Source organism: Vanacampus margaritifer, chromosome 14 (genome assembly GCF_051991255.1).
Source record: "Vanacampus margaritifer isolate UIUO_Vmar chromosome 14, RoL_Vmar_1.0, whole genome shotgun sequence".
Classification (NCBI taxonomy): domain Eukaryota; kingdom Metazoa; phylum Chordata; class Actinopteri; order Syngnathiformes; family Syngnathidae; genus Vanacampus; species Vanacampus margaritifer.
Window position 1 is genome coordinate 21,515,637 of NC_135445.1, and position 25,928 is coordinate 21,541,564.

At 38.2% G+C, this 25,928-nt stretch overlaps 1 protein-coding gene across 7 annotated transcripts in view; it reads left to right on the forward strand.

Moving 5' to 3' along the window:
- Nucleotides 1-6,217: 6,217 nt before the first annotated feature.
- Nucleotides 6,218-25,928, forward strand: part of mapkap1 (MAPK associated protein 1) — a 90,877-nt gene continuing 71,166 nt past the window's right edge. For 2 of the 7 annotated variants that reach the window (XM_077585658.1, XM_077585665.1), the window contains exons 1-2: nt 6,224-6,348; nt 18,174-18,475. In XM_077585658.1, coding sequence (XP_077441784.1) covers nt 6,287-6,348; nt 18,174-18,475 — 364 coding nt within the window. In that variant the 5' untranslated portion in view covers nt 6,224-6,286. Of the gene's footprint in view, nt 6,513-7,761; nt 7,852-17,926; nt 18,076-18,173; nt 18,476-25,928 lie in introns of all 7 variants that reach the window. The other 5 variants (XM_077585664.1, XM_077585661.1, XM_077585662.1 and 2 more) reach the window with 5 other exon arrangements.

Genomic DNA, 25,928 nt, shown 5'->3' on the forward strand with positions numbered 1-25,928 from the left:
GATGGGCATGACAATTATTTTAAGTGAACTGAATCTTCAGAATCAGTTCATTAAAAAGAACCGTTCAAAAGATTCATTCATCGAATCGTTCGGTCATTCAGGAAGTGATCCGTTCACTCATGTTCACTGAAAGGATTTGTTCTTTTTGAATGAAACGTACGTGAACGACACAACACTAACGCAAAGCAAAACTAAATGACGTAAAGGTTGCGGAGACGTAAATTCTTCTGCAAAAGTTGTTTCTTACTCTTGTTTGGCACTTAGATAATCCAAGTGCATAAATAATGACAAAAATAATACTTAAGCGTTCTAATACTGCATACAGTATGGACATCTTTGTCTAAAAAGAGTGTAAATGACAATAGAGACGATAGGTAAGAAAGGGCACAATAAAAAAAAAGTTATATCGTCATGGCGATATATATATCACTCGAATACTACAATTCAAGACAAGACATGGGAAGAGTTGTGTAGGGACAGTCACAAAGAATGGAATTAATTGATGAATTCGATTGGAAATTATAACCGAGGTATTTTAATACTACTCTTAAGATTTCTATGTTTGTAAAGACATCCTTGACTGATAGGTGCTGAAGTATGGAGGTAAATATGATGCAAAAGTAACTTGTACCTGTAAAAAAAAAAAATTGTCGTTGTATTAAAAAAAAAATTTACCTGTAGAAAGAAGTATAAATTATTATCTGTCGCGATTTGTACCTGTAAAAAAAATGCATCTGTAAAAAAACAAACAAACATTTGTATCTGTAAAAAAAACAACAAATTTTTACCTGTAATTTTTTTTTTACCTGTAAAAAAAATGTTTTACCTGTAAAAGTCGTGATTTGTACCTGTACCTGCACAAAAAAGTGTAAATTTGTATCTGTAAAAGTAATGAAAATTTGTATCCGTAAAAGTAGTGATTTGTACCTGTACCTGTACAAAAAAGTGTAAATTTGTATCTGTAAAAGTAGTGATTTGTACCTGTACCCAAAACAATTTTGTACGTGTACAAAAAAGTGTACATTTGTATCTGTAATAGTGATTTGTACCTGTAGAAATGACAACTTGTAGTCAAAGAAGTCATCACTAGGAGTCACAAGTGTCTTTTCTGCTGCTGTCCAGTCACTTGACTTTTGCACTAAATCTCTCGCTACAGATGGTGCAAAACTGATTCGTACTTGTAGAGCTCCGTGATTTGCACTCGTAGAAGAAGAGGGCAGACTCTGGAGGATTTGGGCGGGCTAAAGCTCAACCTCATCTGTTCAGCGAACGACAGTGGGTTGATCTTAAATGATGCCACGTTTTTATCATTAATATGCACAAGTCCGAAATTCCAAACAGAGTAGCCACACCACTTTACGCATCATTTTGGAAGAAGAGGACGTCCCAGGCGTGAAAATTTCAACATGGTTCAATATACAAACACCGTGTGGAATAGCTTAAACGTTGGTTGACATGCAGAGCACTCAAAGGGGGCAGAAAGAAAGAAGTTTTAGTGTGAAGGTAAGATTTATTGTACGATCATAGCTCGTAATCTGGTGCTAGCTAGCTCATCTCATGTTGCTAATTGTCACGAAAACTGAACACAATGAAGTCACGATTTTCATTTAAAGATTTGAAGCCTACCAGTGTAAACTTACGATCAATAGCTTGTACCTATAAAAAAATATATATATAATCGAAAAATACCTCATAAACTGCTGCTTAGTGCTGAAGAGGAATAAAATAATTTGTCCTCTTTGCGTGTTCCAAAATTTGAAGACAGATTTAATGTAAGAAAAAACACCTTTGCAAAAATGATTAAATAAAAACAACAGAGATCTCTGGACATCGTGACAGACTCCAAACATCACGTAACAGGTGGAATTTCAGAGTCCGAATGTGTCTCTTCCGCGTGGAAAATGGCTTCTTATAGTTAAACAGACCGCCTCTCTTTCATTTGTCGACAAAACATACTCTCTGGGTACTTTTCCGTGAGCGATGGCGCAAACAGAGTCAGGGGTGTGTGTTCGAAGCAGATTCTGTTCTCAAGGACCAAATGTGTTTTCGCACAGAACACTGAGAAGGAATTGTTTTAGACTAAACAATATGTTCCAGCTTAAAGTCAAATTATACTGAGTTCAACACTACCTCACATCTACAAAACATTTTGACATGGTTAATATAAAGAATTAAAATGTTAATAATGTATAACAATGGTTAATATATGAAATAAAGAATTTAAATGTTAATAATATCTAACAGTGCTTTGATGTGAAAATTACTATAGAGCTACAGAACACTATTGAATGTTTTACAAGATAACCTAAACCTATAACCAAAAGTGGACATTACTCAGCTACTTGTATTTGAGTAACTTTTGAAAAAATCAGAGTATCTTTATTTTTTCTTGTAGCTGAGTAACATTATATTCAAGTATCTGTACTCTTACTATCACAATAAAATGAAAACAAAACGTTTTTACTGCGAGTGAATCTTTAAGCCACTACAGGTATTTTAACCACAACCTTTTATCCTCGGTATTTAATCATTTTATTTTAAATATTACAATTTCTTGATAAATGTCAGTATTTTTGCAATGTATGCTTTGCAAACAGTTTTTTTTTTTTTAAAGGCTCTTACACTGTTAGTTTACTCATCACTCACAGTACTGAAATATTTGTGCAAGTATTTTTTCTGCACTTTTAATTTTGTTGGAGAAAATGATCTTTTCTCCGCGTGTTCGTTTTCTTTCGGGTAGTGAGAATGTTGGTTATCCGAATGCAGGCTGGAGATCGATGAACAGTCACTTTGAAGCTTTTATTTCTAAGGAATATTCCGGGCACAAGTGAGTTCCCAGACAATGGTGACAGCCTCTCACTAATGCGAAGATTTCAAAGGACTTACAACATTCGTATACTATCTTGAAGAGCGGTACCACAAAACCCCCAAGCCCCCAGCCCACCCGGAGTTCAACAGACATGAGATAAGACTTTTACAGACATCATTCAATACACATTGACTTCAACCACAGACAAATGATCTATTGTTGCGCAAATAGAGGAGGCCCTACAGACACAACGACAGCCGGCATGAGATAAGACCTACAAAGAAATCATATTAACACATTGACTTCAACCACAGACAAATGGTCTATTGTTGTGGAAATAGAGGAGGCCCCTCAGACAAACCGGCACGAGCAGAAATTGCGACATCACTCACAAAGACACATCCACGGATAAAATTTCTACTGAGGAAATAAATAAATTAAGACAGTAATGACTAAATCTGGGCAAAATACCCTCTTCAATCCTTCTTTCGGACTCAATAGAGTCCGACACAAGCAGATAAACATTTCAGAGAAAAATCCCAGCGGGATCTTCGTCCTCTTCGTCGGATGAGATGATGTTCTTGGGTTGCTGTTGGAGGGTGCTGTCAGCTTCTTCAGGACCTTAGGTTAGACTGCCTGGTCCCAGGCTGAGTCTTCTGCTCGTATACCGTGAACTCAACCTTTGTTGAATGATGTCAGTGGGAGCCGGCTTGCTTCTCGGTTGTTGTTGGGCGATTGCCTGGTGCAGGGACAATGGCTCCAGCCGGTGTCCTTGCCGGTCGGGTGGAGGAGATGTGATACCACGTATCACCTTTTCCGTGCAGGCGAACTGCAGAAGATGTCCTCTCCGTCACCTTGTGGGGTCCAGTCCACCTGGGCTCAAACCATTTTCGTTTAATCACTTTCAGCCATACATATTCACAATCATTTATTTCTGAAGGAGCATCTGGTTGTTTTTTTGTTAGTAAATGTTAGTTGTTTGAGTTCTGGAGGTCCTGGAACGTGCGTCTCTTCCAATGGAGCTGTTGGAGCCGGAAAAGGTCTGTTGGCGTGACATTCAAACGGAGTCCAGCCTTTGGCTGAGTTTAGTGACATTCGCACATTCATTAATGCAACAGGAAGAGCTTGTACCCAATTAAAGTTTGATGAGGCCAGTGCTTTAGCCCATTTTTCTTTAATATTTCTATTCATTCGCTCAACCTGTCCTTGGGATTGGGGATGATACACAGAACCAAATGTGTTTTAGCCCCAATGCCTTTTTTACTGCTTGTAGATGTTTGTTTTTGAAATGGGTTCCATTGTCTGATCAAATTTTTCTAGGATACCCATGTGATGGTACAGTATGTAATGATTAATCAGATGTTTTACCACGATATTTGCTGTTTCAGATTTGCAGGGATATGCCTCTGGCCATCCTGAAAATGAATCCACTATTACCAGCAAATATCTGTATCCTGACACTGGCTTTATCATGTCAGTGAAATCCATCGAAACCACCTGACCAGGAGCAGTCACGTCCGAATCGTGAGTGCCCCTGGGGAGGTTTAGATTTAGGCATACTGTTATACCTGCTGCAAACACTGCAGTCCTGCACTTCACTTTTATCTAAATCTGGGCAGAAGACCCTCTTCAATTTCTACTTGAGTTTAATTTTCCAATGTAACATTACTCTTATTTGAATATGAATATTGGCTATTCTGTTTTTGAAATGCTAGTCCATCCGTATCAGTATCAAGTTACTTTTGCACCATACAGTGTATTTACCTCCATACTGGAGGAATTAGTGACTATGTACATATATTTTGGGACTGTCCTATAATTGAAGGACTTTAGAAAAATGTTGTAAAAATAGTAAATCTTTCAGTTAGATTCGGCGGTGTACGTGCTTGGAGATGTGACAAAGGTATTTTTTTTCTCCATGTGAGTTTTATTCTTTTGATCAAGGGGTTTGCCTTGTTGTTTGTTATTTGTAGCGCAATGTTTTGTTAATTGTGAAAATGGAAAAAAACAGTTCCCCCAAAAACTTTTGGTGGAAAAAATCACACCCATTATATTAGAAAATCTGTGGTTGTCAACTCCTGTAAAAATTGGGGTCTTGATTTTTGGGATTTTGCCTCTTTGATTTCAAGTGGTGTAAAACCCTGTTCTCAAACTCTCTCCCTAAATTGTGATGAAGTCTTCCTGGGAAACCCAACCTAAGGCAAAAGTCATTGAACAGTTTTTCGGCCACAGTCTTTGTTGATTTGTTAGTAGTTGCATATGCCTGTGCAAAGCGTGTATAATGGTCCATGACCACCAAAATATACTCACAACTAGGGCTGCCACAAACGATTATTTTGCTAGTCGACTAATCATCAACAGTAGCCGCAATTAGTCGACTAATCGCAACATATCGTTGCTGTCCTGTGAATTTTTTTTAATCCCAAGTCTTAAATCTTGTTGTATCCTCCCAAGTTTAAAAAAATAATAAAAATAATTACTAACAAAATTAAAGAGGTTTCCTCTAAAATTTCACACAAAATGTACCCTGTAATACATTTCATGAAAATTTTAAAAATTGTATTGACACCCAGGTGTCAGGGGCGTGCAGTGACCTTTGGAGGGGCAGGTGCTAAAAAAAAAAGGAAAAAAAAGGGGGCACATGATAACATGCCTGCACTGCACACTCACTTGGGGTTCGTACTTCGAACCCATGCCACCACTGTTATTTGTCTGCAATGCAATGCCAATTATCCACAAAAAAGCTTGTTTTAACATTTGTGTATGAAAAATCTAATAACACATTTACGTAAATAAAAATGATTATGTAAAATGTACAGGAAATTTAAATTTGAAATAATAAGTAGTGCTATGGGGTAGATGCCACGGACTTCCTACATCCGGGTTTCACACATCAGCGCCGTTTCCGGCCACTGCTGGCCTCGTTTCAACACTCGCACCCCCACCCCTGTGCCCCCAAACCTCGCGCTCCCGCCCGCAGGGCGTCTCAGCTCTCTGAAATGCATCGGACAACTGAGACAGACACACTACACACTCGCACTCGTCGACAGGAACGCACAACCGATGAACACAAAGGGGAAGCGCAAGGACTGGGACGCGGCCCACGTGTCGCAAACCGGTACCGGAAACAACTGGAAACATCTTTCGTGGCATTATAAGGACTTTGAGTTATATTTGCAATCAATTTATGCCTGTTAGAATTAAATAGCTGAGATATAAGTTATATGGCTAAAAAGTGAAATTATATTTTCATTAATATTTTTTTAGAGTGTTGTATCACCCTGGCATATTTTTTGCTGTTATATTATATGTTTTGATCGCTTTGATGATGTTTGATGTTAGTTTGCAACAGTTTGTTCAATAAAGCATAAAAAGGACAGCGGTTGCTTCACGAATCACGAGTAAAGAGGAAGAGTGGTTTTGCTCCAGCGGAGGGCAGCAAACAATGACTTGACGTGCCAAGTCTGCCGGAAATGAATGAAGAAGAACACACTCCGGAACTGGAAGTGGCAGCGGTACACCAAAGAGCGAGATGTGAAGTAAGAGAACAGAACAAGACGCAATAACAAGCAGCAATATTGTTTATAGTAGCAATGTAACGTTTATTTAGCCATACGTCAGTTGCACTTGGAAGATACGATTTGATTCAGTTACATTTTTCAAATGAATATTGTGTGACCGCTGCAACGGTGGTCGCGATCAGGTAACTAACACTATCACCATTTATATATTTTATCTTATCAATTTGTTAAACTCAGTAGCTGTTACATTGTAGATGTATGATGTTGTACATAATAGCTTGTTAAACGACGCGTAGTAATATGTAACATGGCAAACGCAATTTCGTTTTATAGAAAAATGAAGTGCGTAACGGGTTAAACCTCCTTTATTGACACTATTATCTCCTTGTCGGTGTTCACATGAATTGGGGGGCAAATCTTTCAGCTCGTCTAAAACGTTGAATGTCTAATCATGGTTTTAAAGCAACCGCTGCAATAGCTCAAGTGGCCTGGAAACTAGCTACCGATAAACAAAGACTTGTTTCAAGCTAATTAAATTTTTCGCAGTGGATATTTTTGCCACGATCAACTCGCCATCTAGCGCTATTTGCCGTCAATCGCGCGAGAACTACTAGTAAAAATTATGCGCCAGAGATGTGTCCTATATAGAACAATGGTTAAGACGGTCACGGGTTCGAATCCTGCGCTGTACATTTTTTTTTATTACTGTTTTCCCACCACAGTTTCTTGACAACAGCCTATTTGCACCGATGGTTCTGATTAGGTTCAGGCTGGTAATGCCGATCAGTCAAAAAATGCTTTATTGACAAAAACAATATTACAACATACAAAAACAATACAAAGTAGTATATGGGGGTACAAAGGAATGAAAACAAACAAAAAAAGAAGCCGGGCTCGAAGTTTTTGTTAACATAATACACAGTCTTTGCATCATCTTATAGTACGAATGGCCTTCGGGTTCAAATTAAAACATAAAGCCTATTAACTTTTTAACGTTCACTTCATGTTTTCATAACTCTGCTGATGAAACATCGACTTAGAGCTAGATCAGAGGTGGGCAATCTCGGTCCTCGAGGGCCGTAGTCCTGCAGGTTTTGGAGGTTTCTCACTTCCAACGCAAGCTGATTCCAATCAACAGGCTCATTATCAGGCTTATGCAGAGCTTGCTGATGAGCTGATCATATATCAGCTGTGTTGGAGAAAGGCAACCTGCAAAACCTGCAGGACTCTGGCCCTCGATGCCCACCTCTGAGCTAGATGAATGGAATCTTTGTCATTGCCTAAAGGGGTCTGTATTGTTTTTACTTGCACCAAGCAACCTTGAAAGGAGGGTGATAGGAACATTGCCACACCAAAAAAAATTACAAACTGGCAGACTGCTTTACGGGCATACTTCATGTTTTCCTTTCCCCATTCGGTCGCCCTCGGAAGGGACCCTGGTGCCTAGCCTAACCTAGCGCTAATCCGGCTCCTGACGCGGGCCGCCAGTCTAGCCTGGTGCGAGTCCAGGCCCAAAGTCGGGTAAGTATAATAAATTTTGCTTGCTTGACCATCAAATGCAGCTTTTTGTTTGTCTTGAAGTTGGCCCCACACCCCACGAAAATTTTGAGGGAAATAGTCTGTCACGTTTGTGGCATAAAAAGTTTAGTTTGAGCTGCTACTGTTTTGCAGTTATGAGCATTTTGTAAAACATATTTTATTAAGCAGAGTATAGAGTAGTACAGTACAAATTCTAATAATAAAGAAAATGGTATGCATCTACCCACTTATATTAATACAAAATAAAAATAACTACATAAATAAAAAAAGAACCATACATCTGCCCATCTATCCCAACCAACATAAGTCACTTGAGCAAAAAGAAACACACACCCAAATCCATATCACGTTACATGGGTGAAGATAATCACAGAGTGGTTGCCATATTTTGTTAAAGGTTGATAGATTATCAGAGAGAATGAATTGTATCCTTTCCAGGTGAAGTGTGTTTGTAAGGTCTTACAGCCAGTGTCTTGGAGATGGTGTAGCCTTTTTCCAGTGCATTAGAAGCTATTTTTTTGCAATTACGATACAGTAAGAAATGAAACAACGTTCTGCATGACTGAAATTTACAATGTTATCAGGTGACGTGTGTTTGTATCAGCCAGTGTCTTGGAGATGGTGTGTCCTTCTTTTTCCAGTGCATTAGAAGCATTTTTGTTGCAATTACAATACAGTGAGAAAATGAAATAACGTTCTGCAAGACCCAAATTTATAATGTTATCAGAACATCCAAGAATAATCACCAAAAGTTCAGGTTCCAGCTGAATATGAAGGATTTCAGACATAATTTCAAAAATTTCTGTCCAGTATCCACGAACCTTTGACTACGGACACAGAACAAAACTAAATCTGAGACTGTCCTCTGATAAGGAACATTTCACACAGGTGGAGGAGACCTCTGGATAGATGGCATGTAACCTTGCTCTAGAAAAATGAAGATGATGCAATATCTTAAACTGGATTAAACAAAGTGCCTTGCATTACGAAAGCATCTATTAATATAATTCAACTCTTCTTCCCATTTGCGCCTCAGTGATAGTCATACCCAATTCTTCCTCCTACTTTGATTTTATTAACACAGACTTAACTGGCTCCAATAATAACAAAATAGCATAGATGTGAGAGATTAGTTTTTCTGAATTCGGATCATATATAAGGCATTGGTGGGGGCAAAAGCCTCAATGTCGTGCCGATGTCTCCTCACTTAATCCCTTATCTGTAGGTATCTGAAAAAGTCACGGCCTGGAAAGAGTTCCATTTCTTGAACCTGCTTAAATTAGGAACCCCCCCAAAATATAGGTCACGAATAGTGTTAATACCATTTTGTCTCCAAGTTTTAAATGTGTGGTCTAAAACAGGGATGTGATTTTTCCGCTAATTCGCGGAATTCCGCTTTTTTATCTCCCCCCCAAAAAAAAAATCCGATTTTTTTTTTTTGTATTTCATTGTGTATGCACATGACTCCGACAGATAAGATCTTCTGCTATAACAAAGACATTTGTGGTATGCTCTAATATGAGTTACTTTTCATTTGGTCATGATACAATTATTTGTTCATGAAATTTGAACTCTTCAGCATTATTTATGTGTTAACTTAGTAATCACATTAGTTAGATATGATGATATTCTCAGTGATAGTTTTTAAAAGCAAAGGCAGTCCAATGTTTTTGAATGTGACTGATTTTGAGTTGACTAAAACTGCCATTTTATATGGGATAGTTCAATATACATTGAAAATTTATGCTGTTGTTTTGTCTATTTCTTTGTCATGTGAGTGCATTGAAAGTACTTAAAAACACGGAAAACCCATGAGCTCCGGGGGGCCCCCAGACCCCGGGCTAAATTTTCAGATAATTTCACTTTGGTCAAATCACATCCCTGCTAAAAGTGATGGTTTGAAGGATGGATTCTCTGTAATTGGAATGATGAGCAATAGAGACTTGATCTTAAAATGTTTTTGCATTAGTTTAAAAATTCGTATAGTACTATGAATCATAACACTGTCCTAGTATAATATCTTTCCAATTGGTGTAGGAGACAGAAGAAGAGCGCCCATTAAATAAGGTTGGCAGGCCTCCTGTTCCATTTCCAACCACGAGAGACGTTCCATACTTTTACCAAACCAAAAAGTCATAAGCCGAAAATGTGAAGCCCAATAGACTTCAAGAAGTCAGTGAGTGCTGGTCCCCCTTCCTTTTTAAGTTTGCTAAGATGTCGTCTGGCAATTATTTGTACTTTGTAACCCCATAAGGAAAAAAAAGGTGTCAAATTCACTAGAGTGCATGAAATAATATCGTTTCACAAAGAGCTTGATTTCTCCGTATTTTGTTTCAAAACAGAGCATTTGGGTGAAACTAACCATTTTCTATTGTTGATTACTGAAAAACGGAATAAGGTAAAAACTAACTTTTTTTTCTGATGAAAGATGAGAGTCCAATCTTTCATTTGGTAGTATGTGTGTTTCCATAGTCCAAACACAAAATTTTCTGTTGACCTTGAAAGATCAGTCAAAATGCTTAAATCGGCTGGCACCTACGGCATCCCTTTTCTGAAAACGTCTGGCAGTCAAAGAGTTAATGAAATAGGAAACATGTGCCAGAAAGTTATATCTGATTGCAATTTAGACGTTAAAGGTGAAAAATGTTACTTGTATAGAGAAGTATAGCATTTTGTCACTTGAATCCCTAAGTATGTAAATTTATCCTGGGTGATGCTGAAAGGTTGACTTTGTAACCAAGCGGAGTTGATTACACGTACAGGCAAAAGTTTACTCTTATTTAAGTTTATCCAATATCCAGAGAACGAGCCAAACGAGTTTATTTTACTCAAAAGAGTAGGGATGGTGGTTTCTGGTTGAGTAATAATTAGCAGCATGTCATCTGCATATAACAAAATTTTATTTGATGTATTCTGTCAAAACCCCAAATTGACGGGTCCGAACGAATTATTTCTGCATGCGGCTCAATTGCCAGAGCAAAAATCAAAGGAGACACTGTCTTGTTCCACTATGTAAAGTAAAACGTGGAGAGAATAAATGGTTTGAAAAAAACAGAGGAGATTTGATTAGTGTAAAGCAATTTAACCATTAAGATAAAATTATCACCAAGTTTATACCTGTGTAAGATTTCAAAGTATGACCATTCTATTTGGTCAAATGCTTTTTCAGCATCCAATGACAAAACTGCTCGGTCCTCATTAAGTCTACTTTTAGAATATATAATGTTTAACAGTCGTCTAAGATAAGAAAAAAAGTTTTTCCCGGGTATAAACCTCGTCTGATCTGGGTACATCAGACGAGCCAGAAACGGGCTCAATCTATTGGCTAAGACTTTGGAAAATAATTTCCCATCAAGATTCCATAAAGAAATAAGTCGATAAGAGCCCACCTCTTCACTATCTTTAGCCTTTTTATGTATCACAGTAATAACTGCCTTTGTAAGTGTTGGTGGAAGGACCTGATCAAGAAGAGCTTGAGTAAATGTCTTATGGAGATATGGGCTTACTACATCACTATATATTTTTAAAGATCTCTCTCGGAATTCCGCCTGGTCCTGGAGTGCGATGATTCTGTAAAGAAATGACAACCATACTGAAGCCTGATTGACCCCCTCAATTTAAGTCCAAGATGAGCTTTTTATCTGAAGTATTAGAAGAGCTATTGCCAAAATACTCCACTGTACCCTAAATCAGGGAAAAAAAAAAAAATTCCAGAGTTACCATTCCATATGGGATTAAGCTATTTTTCTGCATCTAAATAAAATCGTAAACAATATTTGAAACATGGGTTATGTAATACTATACTATCTAACGGTCTAAGACCAACTGAGCCCCTTGCTGCTGCCATCTCTTTGCTCGGGATGCTCTTGTTGTTGTATGGCCCCGCTATATACGTCGCACGTACAGTGCTGCTCAAAGGTTTGTGAAGCTCTTGAGCAATTTGGACTTTCCAGTTGTTTCAACCTGATTTTGTTGTTCAATCAGAACCATTACATTTTATATGAAATAAGAGGTGTAGGTTTATCAATTCAATGCATTGTTATTATTATTATTTTTTAATAAATTGTGTAGTCAAAACTTATCTAAAAATAATTTATGGTCAATTCATGTAGTTGCAAAAGTAAGCGAACCCTAAGCTGCATTGCTTAAAACAAGCAAGTCAAGTAGGATCAGGTAGGACAAATTGGTAGTTAAACTAACCACTTAATTGGACCAATGAAATGAGAGGTTTAGCAAAGAAATTGTGCATGACTGACTGAAACAAAACCACGTCACTTAAGTCTTACCCAGGTGAACCCATACAGGTCAGTCATGCTGAGAGGAAGAGAAATCTCAGGGGACCTCAGGAAGTGGGTAGTGACAGCACATCTGTGTGGGGAAAGCTATAAAGTCATCTAAAAAAATTGAGCTTCATCATTCCACTGTGAAGCAGATTATCTGCAACTAGAGAACACTGAAAATTACTACAATCCTGCCTAGAAGTGGACGACCTTCTAAAATATCAGCAAGAACCACAAGAAAAATGATAATTCAAGTAAAAACCCAACTCAAACATCACATCAAGGGATTTGCAGACCTCTTTTGCTGCATCTGGGACACATGTGCATGCTTCAACAATCAGAAGAAAAGTCAATCGACAAGGCTTTCATGGAAGGCTTGCTAAGTGTTGGAAAAACGATCCTTAAGTTTTCCGCGTGTTCGTAATGTTGATTTTCTGAATCAGACTGGAGATCGGTGAACAGTTCCTTCGTGCAATGTCTGATTAAGTGAGAGGTTCACATACTTTTGCACCAATGAAATCTTAGTTTTTCTTAAATCAACAACTTTTGTTTAAGAATGAATGACAATATTATTATTATTTTTGTTCAAGTCCATTATTTTCAATGTCAGCATTGTAGATTTGAGTATGACTAAACATTTAATAAGGTTATTTTAATATTTTATACAAAAAATCTGACCATGCCTACAGAGTTCACAAACTTTTGAGCAGCACTGTACGTATGTGATGTCACGGTTACGACTACTCACCGCGGCTGTGCGCATGTACGGCCAACTGTACCGTTCTCTGGCCCACCTCTCCCTATCATGCCAAACTGGGGATCCGAACGTACTCAGGCGCAGATCGATTGCGCTCACTTTACCGACTTTAGCAGCAAGCGTGCTTGGGCACGGTACAATGGCCCTATTGTGAGCGCGCTCTAAAGTGAATTACATAAAAAGTGAATAATGTTATGCCCCCAGGTGGACCAGGGTATCAAGGCGCAACATTAAACATAATCACACAAAATCCGGGTACCAAATAGGAGATTTAGAAAAAAACAAGATCCTGACAAGGAATAAAAATGACTTGTGAACTTTTATTAACAATAGATTAACATTTTGTGTAGCCAAATTTAGAAATAGTAAAGTGCAGCTTAACCATACAATTGAACTATGATAAAATTTATCTATCTATATATAGGTTTTAATCAACCTTTTCTTCCTCTTCCTGATCATCATCCATATTTGTATGGATTTCATCAGTTGGTAAGTCATCCTCATCTGTTTCCTCTTCTGCCAAGACATCAACAAAAGGGCTTTGGGCAGTGGTGTCAAAGTGCGGTCGTCGAGGGCCTGAGTCCTGCATATGTAAGAGATTTCCCGCGTTTAACACAGCTGATTCATTTCTAAGCTCATCATCTGCAGGAGCTTGATAATGATTCTGATCATTGAATCAAGTGTGTTGGAGTAGAGAAACCTCGAAAACATGCAGGACTCAGGCCCTTGAGGACCGGACTCACACCTGTGGCTTTGGGTATGACGTCACCCGCAAACCATAGTGGTTCTAACTTGCCAGTCTCTGCTTTCATGTGAAATCCATGGTTGAGAGGGGATGGGATCTCTGGGTATTGCTCATGAGCCTTCTTCCAAACGCATACCTGGAAGTTGACTCTTCTTATGTGCTTATGTTTTTTCTTTGCCTCCCCAAAGAAGTAGAAGGAAGAGGGGAGAGAGAAACGAGACAAAGGGTGCAGGGTGAAGAGGAAGTAATGGGATTGGGCCAAAGTGTCTATCTTATTTCAAACTTGTTTTTATAACTCAAAAACTGAAAATTAGGGTGTAAGTATTTATCAATTACAAACAGAGACGGTTTGATTAGAAACAGAAATGTTTAAAACTCCGGATAGTGCCCTTACATGTTGCGCCTTGATACCCTGGTCCACTTGGGGGCACAACATTATTCACTTTTTATGTAATTCACTTCATGTAGTATAGTACTACATAACCCATGTTTCAAATATTGTTTACAATTTTATTTAAATGCAGAAAAATAGCTTAATCCCATTTGAAATGGTATTTCTAGAATTTTCAGTTTTTTTCCCGATTCAGGGTACAGTGGAGTATTTTGGTCATAGCTCCTCTAGTACTCCAGATATAAAGCTCATCTTGGACTTAAATTGAAGCATTTAAATGTGGGACGTTTTTGATATAAATTTGAGGCAGTGAGATGTACAATAAAATGTTTGAAATGGATCACTTTTGATAGTAATTTGTCAGCCAGAGAGACTTTTTGGTCATTTAGTGTATGTTGAGGATGATATTTGAGAATTGAAATACTGGAAGCCCATGATTATTTTCCTGCTAGTTTCCCCCATGTGTCAGGATACACTATACAAAATTTAACTCTTTCACTGCCAGACGTTTTCAGAAACGGGTTGTCCCCACTGCCAGCCGATTTAAGCATTTTGAGTGATCTTTCAAGGTCCACAGAAAATGTTGTGTTTGGACTCTCATCTTTCATCAGAAAAAAAAAGTTTGTTTCTACCTTATTCCGTTCTTCAGTAATCAACAATAGAAAATGGTTACTTTCACCGAAATTCTCTGTTTTGAAACAAAAAACGGAGAAAAAGAGCTTTTTGTGAAACGATGTTATTTCATGCACTCTAGTGAATTGTCAATGCTTCCCAACCACGGAGTTACCACCCTCATCTTCATCATCGATGATGATCATCGTCGTCAACAATGTGCTCTTTCAGCGATGCTTTTGGTCTTTGAAAAAAACGTCTCGGGCGTGAGCTCCTCGCGACCGGCCGCCATTTTTCCTTTGTCTTCCATTCTCATCTCCTGCTCGACGCTCTAGCTCCGCCTCTACTGACGCCCACCCGATCTTGTCAAAAGAGAGTCATCGCTGCCCTCTAGGGGCCAAAAATAGTCATTAGGCACAACAGACAGACTGGAAACTTTCACCAGACATGCGGAAGGGTTTCCTCTACCCGTTTCAAAAAAAAAAAAAAAAATCATTGGATGACGTCTTTTGACGTCATTGGCAGTGATCCGTAGGTTTTTACTTGACGTCTTTAAACGTCAGTGGCAGTGAAAGAGTTAACAGTTTTCTGACTATTTATGAAGCTGCTATACCTTGTCATTTGCAATTACACAATTTCCCCAGAAGCTTTTCCCAAAAAGGGTGTTTTTTAGCCTCTGTGCCCAAACGTCCCAGAGTTGGGGGTGGACCCTATGAATTTCTGATGGACCAAGGTATGAGATAACGGGAATTAATAGTCAAAAAAAGGTAACAAAAAACATCCTGAGGAGTGGACCTGGCTCTCAGCCTAACAAGGGCCATTGTACCGTGCCCAAGCATGCTTGTTGCTAAAGTCCGATAGTGTGAGCGCAATCGATCCGCACCTGAGTACGGTTTCATCCCCAGTTGAGCACAATTGGGAGACGTAAGCTAGAGAACGGTATGGTTGGCCGCACTTGCGCACAGCCGTGGCGAGTAGTCGCCGCGCGAACGTAACCATGACATCACATACGTACGTGCAACGTAATTATAGCGACTCAGCGAGCGAGCGACCCTAGAATAATCAGAGCGTCCCTAGTAAAGAGATGGCAGCAGCATAGGGCTCACGTTGGTCTGATGATGAAGTGCAGTCCCCCTATGATGAAGTTGTCTTCTTGCATGAATCAACATGATGACGTATATTTTGGAGGCAACTGGGCCCGGGCACGGTTTGGTTAGAGCAACGTGAGTGACAGGGGTGGGGGGGCATCAGGCTTCAGTAAGGTACGAAAGAAATGGCCCTAGTGTGAGTGCGCCTTAAGTCATGGTTACCTGCAAATATATCAGCTTTGTGTTAACCTATACAAGCCCAAATTTCTCACACAGTACACATTTGTGAGTTAACTTTTTATTTTTGTTTGCTGGTTTACCGTGATATTTTTCTTATGCAAAATAAGGTTGGAAAACACTGCCTCCTGGCCTTAAAATTACTCTCAGATCAAATTACAATTATGCTATTATAAAATGAAATTACTCAATAAGTCTTATTTGATAAACATAAGACAAAGATGTCATAATTCATATCTAATATGGACAGAGTAATGTTTATCTTGTTATTTTTTTCTCTACATGATTTGGGAATGAGCTTAACTCATGCTCTAAGTTGCTACAGGCTTTTTAGTCATCTCTTCATTCATGTTCTTTAACACCACCACACTGGACTTCAAATGAAACGGGCAAGATGTGCTTTACAGACGCTCCCCACCTTACGAACGAGTTACATTCCGGACGATCGTTCGTAAGGTGAATTTGTTCGTAAATTGCTTCAGTGCTATATTTTGTATTATAATTTATGTTTAAAGCCTATATAAGTATATTGAAGGTTTATATAAGTATGTTTAAGGCTTGTACAAGTAACCTGCATTGGTTTGTACTGAAAAAAACTTTTAATAAAATGGAGAGAATACGTACAGTACTGTACTGTACTACGTATGTTAGAGAGAGAGAGCGAAAGACACACACACAGTATGTACATGTACGTAATAAGATAAATAAAATGAAGTTTAACTTACTTTTGGAAGATGTACTCGATGCTTAAGGAGATGATGGAGGAGGAGGAAGAGGAGGATTTTATATCATGAGAGATTCTTCGTCGTCGCTGGAATCGGCTTCAAAAGTTATTTCCTCCTTCATGGGGACCGGCGTTTCTCCCTCCTCCCCCTCGACACGTTGCTGAGCCTCCAATGAGCTCTCACAGCGCCAAGCGTCGGTATTAGCGGCGGAAAGAAGCACTACGCGCAATACAAAATCTAACTTACAGCATTTCTTTCCGAACATTTTTCGACATACTGTACGCGCAGAAATGTTCGTATGTACCGTTGTTCGTAACTCGAATGTTCGTAAGTAGGGGAGCGTCTGTATTTGCAGATTTCCACCTTTTATTTCGAGGGGATTTGCAGTACGGTCAATATTTGCCTCCCAAGTTTTGATAACCCAATCTAACGTCGGCAAGTTCGTCGTAATGCGTATTGATGACGATGGGGCGAGCGTCGGCTAGCTGCTTGCTATATGCTAGCATTGAATATCATCGGGTTCAACTAAGCTTGCGTTTGAAACAAAACACCACAGTCATGAACGTAGCGCCTACATCAGGTTATTCCAAACTGATTATAACCCGAATATTGCCTGCATGTAAATGTAGTCAGTGCTTAAGACATCAAGCATATGCAATTAGGCATGCCCATATTCAGCGTCTCTTTAATAATATGTTGAAGATGGATGGATGGATGGATGGATGGACTTCAAGTGGCAAGAATGGCCGGTATAGGTACCAGATCTGGTCAGGTAGTCAAATCGGCTTGGGGACCTTCGGCGGCCGGCTTGCGCGCATGCCGATGATGTTACGCAACAGGATTGGCTGGAAGCTTTCCGGTGACGTAAAAGAGAATGTGTTATTTTTTCCTGCAATTAACTGATTTGATAATGCTTTCAACATTTTAAAAGGCAAATGAGAACTTTGCAATTGTTGCTTGTAAAGTTCATAATTATAAAGTGTGTGGTGTCATGTTAAATGTTTTGACTATGGTGGGAGGTCACTGCCTTTGAAACATTAGTATTTGAATGTAAAGATGTTTAAAAAAATGTAAATATTGGAACTAATTTGGTCCAATAAATACATAAGTCCCAAACTACATCAGAACACACTTTACACAAACTGCTATACACGCTTTGACCATATTTACTTCTGTAAACACTACATTGTGAGTGATGTCGTCTCTTGTTCTGCGCATGCAGGTCTCTTTCGGGATGCCTTTGGTTCACACAAGAGTGACTGAATTCGCAATTAATATGTAATATGAACGATTATACACAAAAAAAACAGATTTCACCCAAAAATCTGAATTGCACATTAAGAACTGCAATGTGAACCTAACCTCTCACTGGTAATCACTTTTCAACACCTGCCTTCTCAATTAATTGAAAAGGAACCTGTGCCATTGGCAAATGATGGTCAGAATAACTTAATGTGTTTCTGTCTCAGTTTTCACAAAGGGGAAGAAATGGCCTTCTTGGACAATCCATCTATTATTCTGGCCCACATCAGACAGTCACACGTGACCAGTGATGATACAGGAATGTGTGAAATGGTTCTCATCGACCAAGATGTGGATCTGGAGAAATGTCATCTGACTCGGGTACCTGGCAGCATCTGTGAGTCAGCAATGTTTGGTTCCTTAAATGAGGGATTCGGCACCATGACAGACAGTCACACTTGTGACCTCTCCCAGTCTATGGACATTACCTCCAGCTGGGACTTTGGCATCCGTCGACGCTCCAACACAGGTAGGTTTACCTTAGGGGTCACCTGATTAGCAGGGCAGGGTTTTTGTGAGGCCTTTCTTGCAGTAAATCAGGGTTTTTCCTGGCTCAAATTGAGGCGGTATCAGTGCCAATACAGTTTTATTTTAAGGCCTCGTACTGGCAGCGGTGGCCGTTTACGATAAATAACTAGAATTTAGAAATCATAAGAAAAGAAAATTGCCATTAATTTTATGCAATTTTAAGGAAAAATAATATATTGGGACATTTGGGTCTTTCTTTTAAATTTCTTTAAATCGTGGGGAATTTTATTTACTAGTGTTATCTGCATTGGTGTCAATATCAGTGACTAGATTTGTATTAGTTGGACAAAAAAGTGACATCGAACATACCTGATCCTGACTATGCACCATAACGTACATGTATTCTTTAAATTAAACTGACTTGCTTTCTTTTACAGGCAACATACATAAATGCAACAAACATTAATTCATTAAAACGGTTCTGCCGTAACATTTCATGAGTGGCAGTAGAGTCTACAGTAGAGAAAATGTGGTTCAGATGATGGATGGATGGAGGATGTAATTTAATGTATGTTTTTTAAAATTTAATTTATGTACTTTATAGAAAGTATATGTAAGGTATATAATTTAATTTGTTTATTATTACTTTATTTAAAAAAATAATTTGATCAAATTTAATTTTGAAACAAAATTTTATGTGATTCAATTTACAAACAAATTCGACTTACAAACAACCTCTCGGAACCCATTGTGTTTGTAAGTTGAGGACCTGTATAGACGAAAAAGCTATTTCTGGGTTTAAACCAGCAAAACACAACCAAAAACATTCATTCTGAATGGAGAGCTCAAGTTCTCATTCATTTGGCCCCCTCTCCGAGTCAACGGGTAGTCATCCTCACTGTCCGGCATCCCTGAAGCCCTCCAGTGGCCACCAAAGCCGCCATTCCTTTTTTTCCCCTTTTTTTTGTTTGTCTTTTTTAAGAGAGCTCAGTATTGTTCATTCGGTAATTTTACCGATTCGACATGTCATTAACGTTGCTCTCTTTTTAAATTTTTTATTTAAATTTTTTTTAAATGTTGTATGTGCGTGAGTGTGTACTCATTAATTCACTTTAAAACTTGCAGATAATGCAAAAAATTTCCGTTTTTTATTTTGTATTTTTGGAGCAAGGATGTTTATGATATAAACATATTATCTGAGAAAAGATGGTGGAGATTTGTAATTGTTTTCTGCTCCCACACACCTAAATAAAACTTGGTTGATTGGTTGTTAAGTTGAAAGTCGGGGTTATGCCATAGGGGAGAAAGCCTGCAGGGGCTACACTTGGGCTTTTGTAATTTCTAGTGCCATCCACCAGGCAGTCAGGGTGGCGGAAATCATTGGGTTTTTAAAACAATTATGTCACTTAATCGATGTTTTAATAAAGAGTATATCTTAAAGTCTGAGGTTATTACAAACCCTTCTGTTCTAGTTCCGGCCAACAGTTAGTATCTCTGTTGGGTTGTGCTCATAAAATGATATATTGTAGCTGGTTAGCTATATAGTAGTGCATAAAATTTGGTGCCTCTTTACCTCCTTTGGATTTACTTTTTTGAAGAGTAGATAGACTAAGCTTTACTTTATTTTTTTTATTCCAGTAAAATTTAGTAACGGCCGAGTCCAACAACTGGAACCAGTTAGACGTAGGTTTAAATGGAATCATTGACAAAAAAAAAAAAGTATTTTGGGTAAAACCTACATTTTAATGGTGGCTATTTGTCCTATTAGAGAAATGGGAAAATTATTCCAGCGCTCCAAGTCACTATAAATGCTATCCAGAAGTGGAGTAAAGTTTAAATGAATTAAATCATTTAATTTAGGTGATATTTTTATGGCTAAGTATTTTAAATTACCTATAGGAAATGAGTAGTGTGGGTCCTGGCTTGCAGGGTTTCATGAATTTTCTGTAATAGGTAGTAGTGTTGATTTTGCCCAGTTAACAGAATAATCTGATAAATGTGAGAATTTAGTTAGTTAGTTAGTTAGTTAGTTAAATACGTCCCCTAACGAAATAGCAGGCTTTTCTAAATAAAGTAAAATATCATCCGTATATAGATTAAGTTTGTGTTCTGTTACCCCAGAGTTAATTCCTTGAATCTTTCTTTCCTGGCGTATAGCTAATGCAAACGGCTCAATAAATATTGCAAATAATAAAGGGGACAGTGGGCATCCTTGTCGTGTGCCTCTCTGTAGAGTAAACCTCTGAGATATAATCCCATTAGTAGTAACTGTAGCTTTAGAAGAATCATATAATACTGACACCCAGTGAATAAATGACTTCCCAAAGCCAAATTTATTTAAAACAGCAAAGAGGAAGGACCAGTTAACTTTGTCGAAAGCTTTTTTTGCATCCAACGATATAATAACTGCCTTTTTATCATGCCGCTGTGACATGCCAATAAGGTTAGAGCCTAGAGAGATTTTTCCCGATTGCTTTGAAGTTGGTTTGCAAGAAATTTACCTGATTTGTTATTATATTCAAAGTTGTTGTATCTCAATTGTTGTATTATAAACTCTGTCTTTTTAGATAACATATCGTCTAACTTTATTTTTGTATTTTGTAAGTCAGTCCATATTTGGTTATTTAGGTTTATTGCTTACTCATCCGTCAGTGTTTAACCTTATCTTCCAAGTCTTTTTCTAATTTTTGATCCTGTTTCTTTTTATAAGATGAATATGATATCATTTTACCTCTAATTACCGCTTCCCAGAGAAGAGATGGAGATAAGTCTGGAGAGTCATTTATTTCCAAAAAGTCTGCCCACTCTCTTCTTATAATTTTGTCAAACTCTGCGGCATTAAGCAGTGAGATGTTAAAACGCCATGTCGGGGGTGGTTTAAAGGTATAATCAACTTGTAGGGTAAGGGAGACTGGTTCATGGTCGCTAATAATAATAGGATGTATTTTTGTAACAATTTTATCAGCAATAGAATTATTTGTAAGAAAAAATCAATTATTGAAAAAGACCGGTGCACAGCGGAAAAGAAGGTAAATTCCTTCTTGGTTGCGTTTTTAAGTCCCCAGATGTTGACGAGGCCAAAATCGTCCATATACCTATTACTTTAGTAGATTGTAATCGCCTTATACATGTTGTATTATAAGAACGATCTATTAATGGATTTACGACTGTGTTAAAGTCTCCTCCAATAATAATAGTAGAGTTCGCTGCTGAATCAAACAGCTGAGAGAAAAATTCATGGAAAAAAGCCAGATCATCATTATTAGGGGCATATAAGTTACCAAATGTATATATTTTATTAAATATAGTCACGTGAATAATAATGTATCGGCCCTCTGGGTCTGTAACTGTATTATTTAGTAGAGTAAATAATAAATTCTTATGTATGAGTATACAGACTCCTCTTTGTCTACTGTTATAAGGGGCAGAGTACATTTGACTAAAATTCTTATCAATAAGTAATTTTTCTTCTGATTTTTGCAGGTGGGTTTCTTGTAGGAGACAAATATCTGCTTTTAATTTTAAGAGATGGTCTAAAATTTGTATTCTTTTTGCCTGTGAGCGAGCGCCACAAACATTCCAGGAAACCAGAACTAATTTATGCATACAAACAATAAAGACTCAGTCCTGTGTATATATCTGTATAGGCTATTTGTTAATATTGGCATGTTATAGGATAGAATCAAAGTGGTTAGTTGTATTATGTAGTTTGTGTAAAATATGAGGTAACGTGTAAGTGAATATAACAGTGATAAAACGGGGAGGGAGGTGAAAGTGAAGGAAATTAGCGGGGGATTAAACATGAAACAATACACCAGTAACTGGTAACCTAAGCGATATTTTTTTAGTTTAAATATATTTTAGATATAGTTATGTATCAATATTATATTTGTAATATAGCCTAAACATAATGAGTATTCATATTTTAGGTTTTATAACCACATATACAGTATATGTATACATCTAATAATCAAACAAAGTTTATTTCCACCAATGCCAATTAGAACAGCCAGGGAGTGGAGTTGGGGTTCCAGAATAGTTGGCCATCGATGTATAGCTTATCAACGACTATCATAGTCCGTTTACTCTCCTTGCTATTTTATCTCATTATAGGAAACTTTCACTGCTCATTAATCTCTCTCGGGTATTGGTCATTCATTCTGAAAGAGGTCCCTTTAAGCTCCTGTCTTTTATTTTTAACAAATTATTTCTGTTTAAAATGCTCAAGTCGCCATTCCTGAAGCTGGAGCCATGACCATGGGCCGGGGGAGCGACGAGGCTCCAGGCTCTCATTCAAGTGGATGGCTCGGCTGCAACCCGGCAGCAGTGTGTGTGCATGCTATTTTTTATTTTTTTACTATAATTATCAAAAATTAAAGCACTAGTACATATTAAATTTTAAATATAGTTCAGTGTTGTAAAACTGTTATGTTTTTTGTATATACTGTATTTTTATGACTTAAGCAAAGGCTTCGCTTGAAACCAGGAAATGGAAATGTGCAATGGAGTTGCTCCGTGATCTGTTTCTTCTTCGGTAGTTGCTTCAGGCTGGCTTTCCGGCGCACTGCTGTTGATGTAGCACCTCCATAGTAGCGCAACGCTGCAACTGCAGTAAAAATACATTGCTGCCAAGCTCAAACAACATAGCTAGAGTGTTGTGTTGAGCGATATCAGTCGCTCTGGCTTGGGGCGGCGTAAAAATTAGCTGGAGTCGGCCGAATTTTGAATGCAGGAAAAACCCTGATGCGTGCAAGGACACCCAGAGATCTTGCTTTGCACTGTTTGAAGGGTTTGTGTGACTAATCTGGGTTTAAACTGTCATCGACAGTGTTTAGTCCCTTGAAGTGAACCCAGATTCCAGTTAAAGCATGCAGAAATTATATTACAGTGGTCCCTCACTACTTTGCAGTTCAATTAATGCGGACTAATTTATGCTGCTTTTTTTATTTTTTGTGTGTAATTTTTTTTTACAAAATAAAAAGTTTGCTTTTATTTAACACAATATATTACATTTCTTAACAGAAATATAGAATATTTGGTAAATTAAGTACCATTATAAGTTTAAAAAATTTTTTTTTAGAAAGGTTTCTTCTTTTAAGAAGCAAGTCAGTGCCCCATCACTGGTGAGCCATTTTTAGAACAGATCACAGTTGTACACTCTGGAACCTATGACACCCTACACAGTAAGGCCAATGTGTGTGTCTTGTAGAAAAACAAGTTAATTGAAGGCAGTTAACTGCAACAGGCTCGTTAACGCAACACGCAAGAAGAGCTCACTAAGGTGACAGACAGTATTAGTGGTTATTGAAGAAGGAAAAAAAAGACCTCTACTTAGCGGAAATTCACTAATCGCGGGTGGGCGTAGAGCGTGAAGGAATTAAGGAATTTTGTCCTCTTTGCGTGTTCCAAAAATGAAGATAGATTTAATGTAAGAAAAATACACCTTTGCAAAAATGATTTTTTAATCAATCAGAGATCTCTGGACAGATAACAGCCTCTATCATCACTTAAACATCGTGGGATTCAGAGCATCAAATGTGCTTCTTCCGGGTGTCGAACGGCTTTTATAGTTTAAGGACCTCCTCTCTTTTATTTGTAGACAAAACATATCTCTGAGTACTTTTCCAGAGCAGATGGCGTAAACAAGGTCAAATTTGGGTGTGTGTTCGGGACTGAATATGTTATATAGTTGAAGGTTCTATTTTTCCCCATAACAAAATCTCACAAACAAGTTGAACCAAATTTACGGTGGCCGTGACTGATGAAGAAAGTAAAGAGTGTGTGTGTGTGTGTGTTATTTCAAAGCAAATTTTGTTTTCAAGACCGAAATGTGCGTGTACAAAATAAAACAAGGAATTTTGGACCAATCAATGTGCACCAGCCCAAGGTCAGACCATACCGAGATCAACACCTTCTGCTCTGCTCAGGACACAAAACATTTCGACAAGGTTAATATAAAGAATTGGGATGTCCATAGTGTGTAACAATGGTTAATAAAATAAAATGAAGAATTAAAAATGCTACAATATCTAACAGTCCCTCCTTTGGGCTTTTTAAATAAAGCCCAACAACTAAATATTTAAACATTTTTACCAAAGGTTCCAGCGGGATCCTCATCATCGCAATGGCAGGTGCAACAGTAGAATAAAAGGGAAAAAAAAACATTATTTTTAGCAGGAGAGGTCAGTCATATGTCAAAACAATGTGATTCATTAAAAGATTTTTTTTTTTTGTGTGTGTTTTTCTCTTTTTTTTCAGTAAAATAAGCATATCATATATGAAGACAGTGTGTTGTGATTATGTTAAAAATTGTGGTGGGGGATCCCAGAAATAGCAAATTGGCATGACAGTCAGTATGAGAAAGAGTGTCATTATGTACGTGCAATTGGAGACGCGATTGAAGACTTGTTGTCGTTTGGGCTAGGGAAGTTTTTGTTGACGTTTGTCAGTTCCGTTTTTGTTCTTGCTTTTGTTTTTTTTAAACCGAGTCCTTCAGCTTTGCGATTGGCTGGCAACCTGTTCAGGTTGCACCCCGCCTACTGCCCGAAGCCAGTTGGGATAGGCTCCAGTACCCTCACAATCCTTGTGAGAACAAGCCGTCAAGGGAATGGATGGATGGATGGATCCTTCAGCTTTTTTAGAACCCACATCAACTGCCAGAGATGATCACCGGGCCCAAGGTGTGACTCATTCTTTGTGGAACGCCCGGAAAAGGGACACATTCCTCCTATCTCCATTGGGTAATCCTCAGGTCGTCTGGTGGAAACTGGAAGCAGTTGAATGGCCTCTCAGCTGGCACGTCTGGTCACTGGAGCAGCTGACTGGTTTCTCTGTTGATTCGTCAGGTGGCTGGAGCAGTTGATTGGTTTCTCAGTTGGCTCCTGCTGGTGGCTGGCTCCTGAAGGTGGGGGTTGAGTAGAGGGCGGACCTCCGGCTGGTCTAATAGGCAAGATGTGGAACCAGGTGCCCCGTGGACTGGACTAGATTGACCTTTTCATCACCTCATCTGGGTGCAAAATATTTTCATTTAGTCACTAATAAACATTTATTCACATCCCTTCTTTTTGAAAGAGCATTTTGGTAGTGTTATTAGTTAGGAGTTAGTAAATGTTAGTAAAGTTCTGTAGGCCTGTCCTGTGGGAAAAAAATCTGTTTGTTGTGACATTCAATTAGGATCCAGCCTTCGGCTGACTTTAATGACCTAAGCACATTCATTAATGCAAAAAATGAAAATCTTAGCCAATTCAAATCTGACGAGGCCAATTTTGTTTACAGAATATAATGATTATTGAAATGTTTTATTATAATATTTACTGTTATAGATACAGCATGAATGTGCTCCCAGCCATTAAATAAATGCAACTTTCGGCAACAAATAAAATCAAAAAATAACATCTAACCCCAGGGCTCCAGGGAAAAATAGAAATGGAACATATTCACCTTATTTTCGCCGT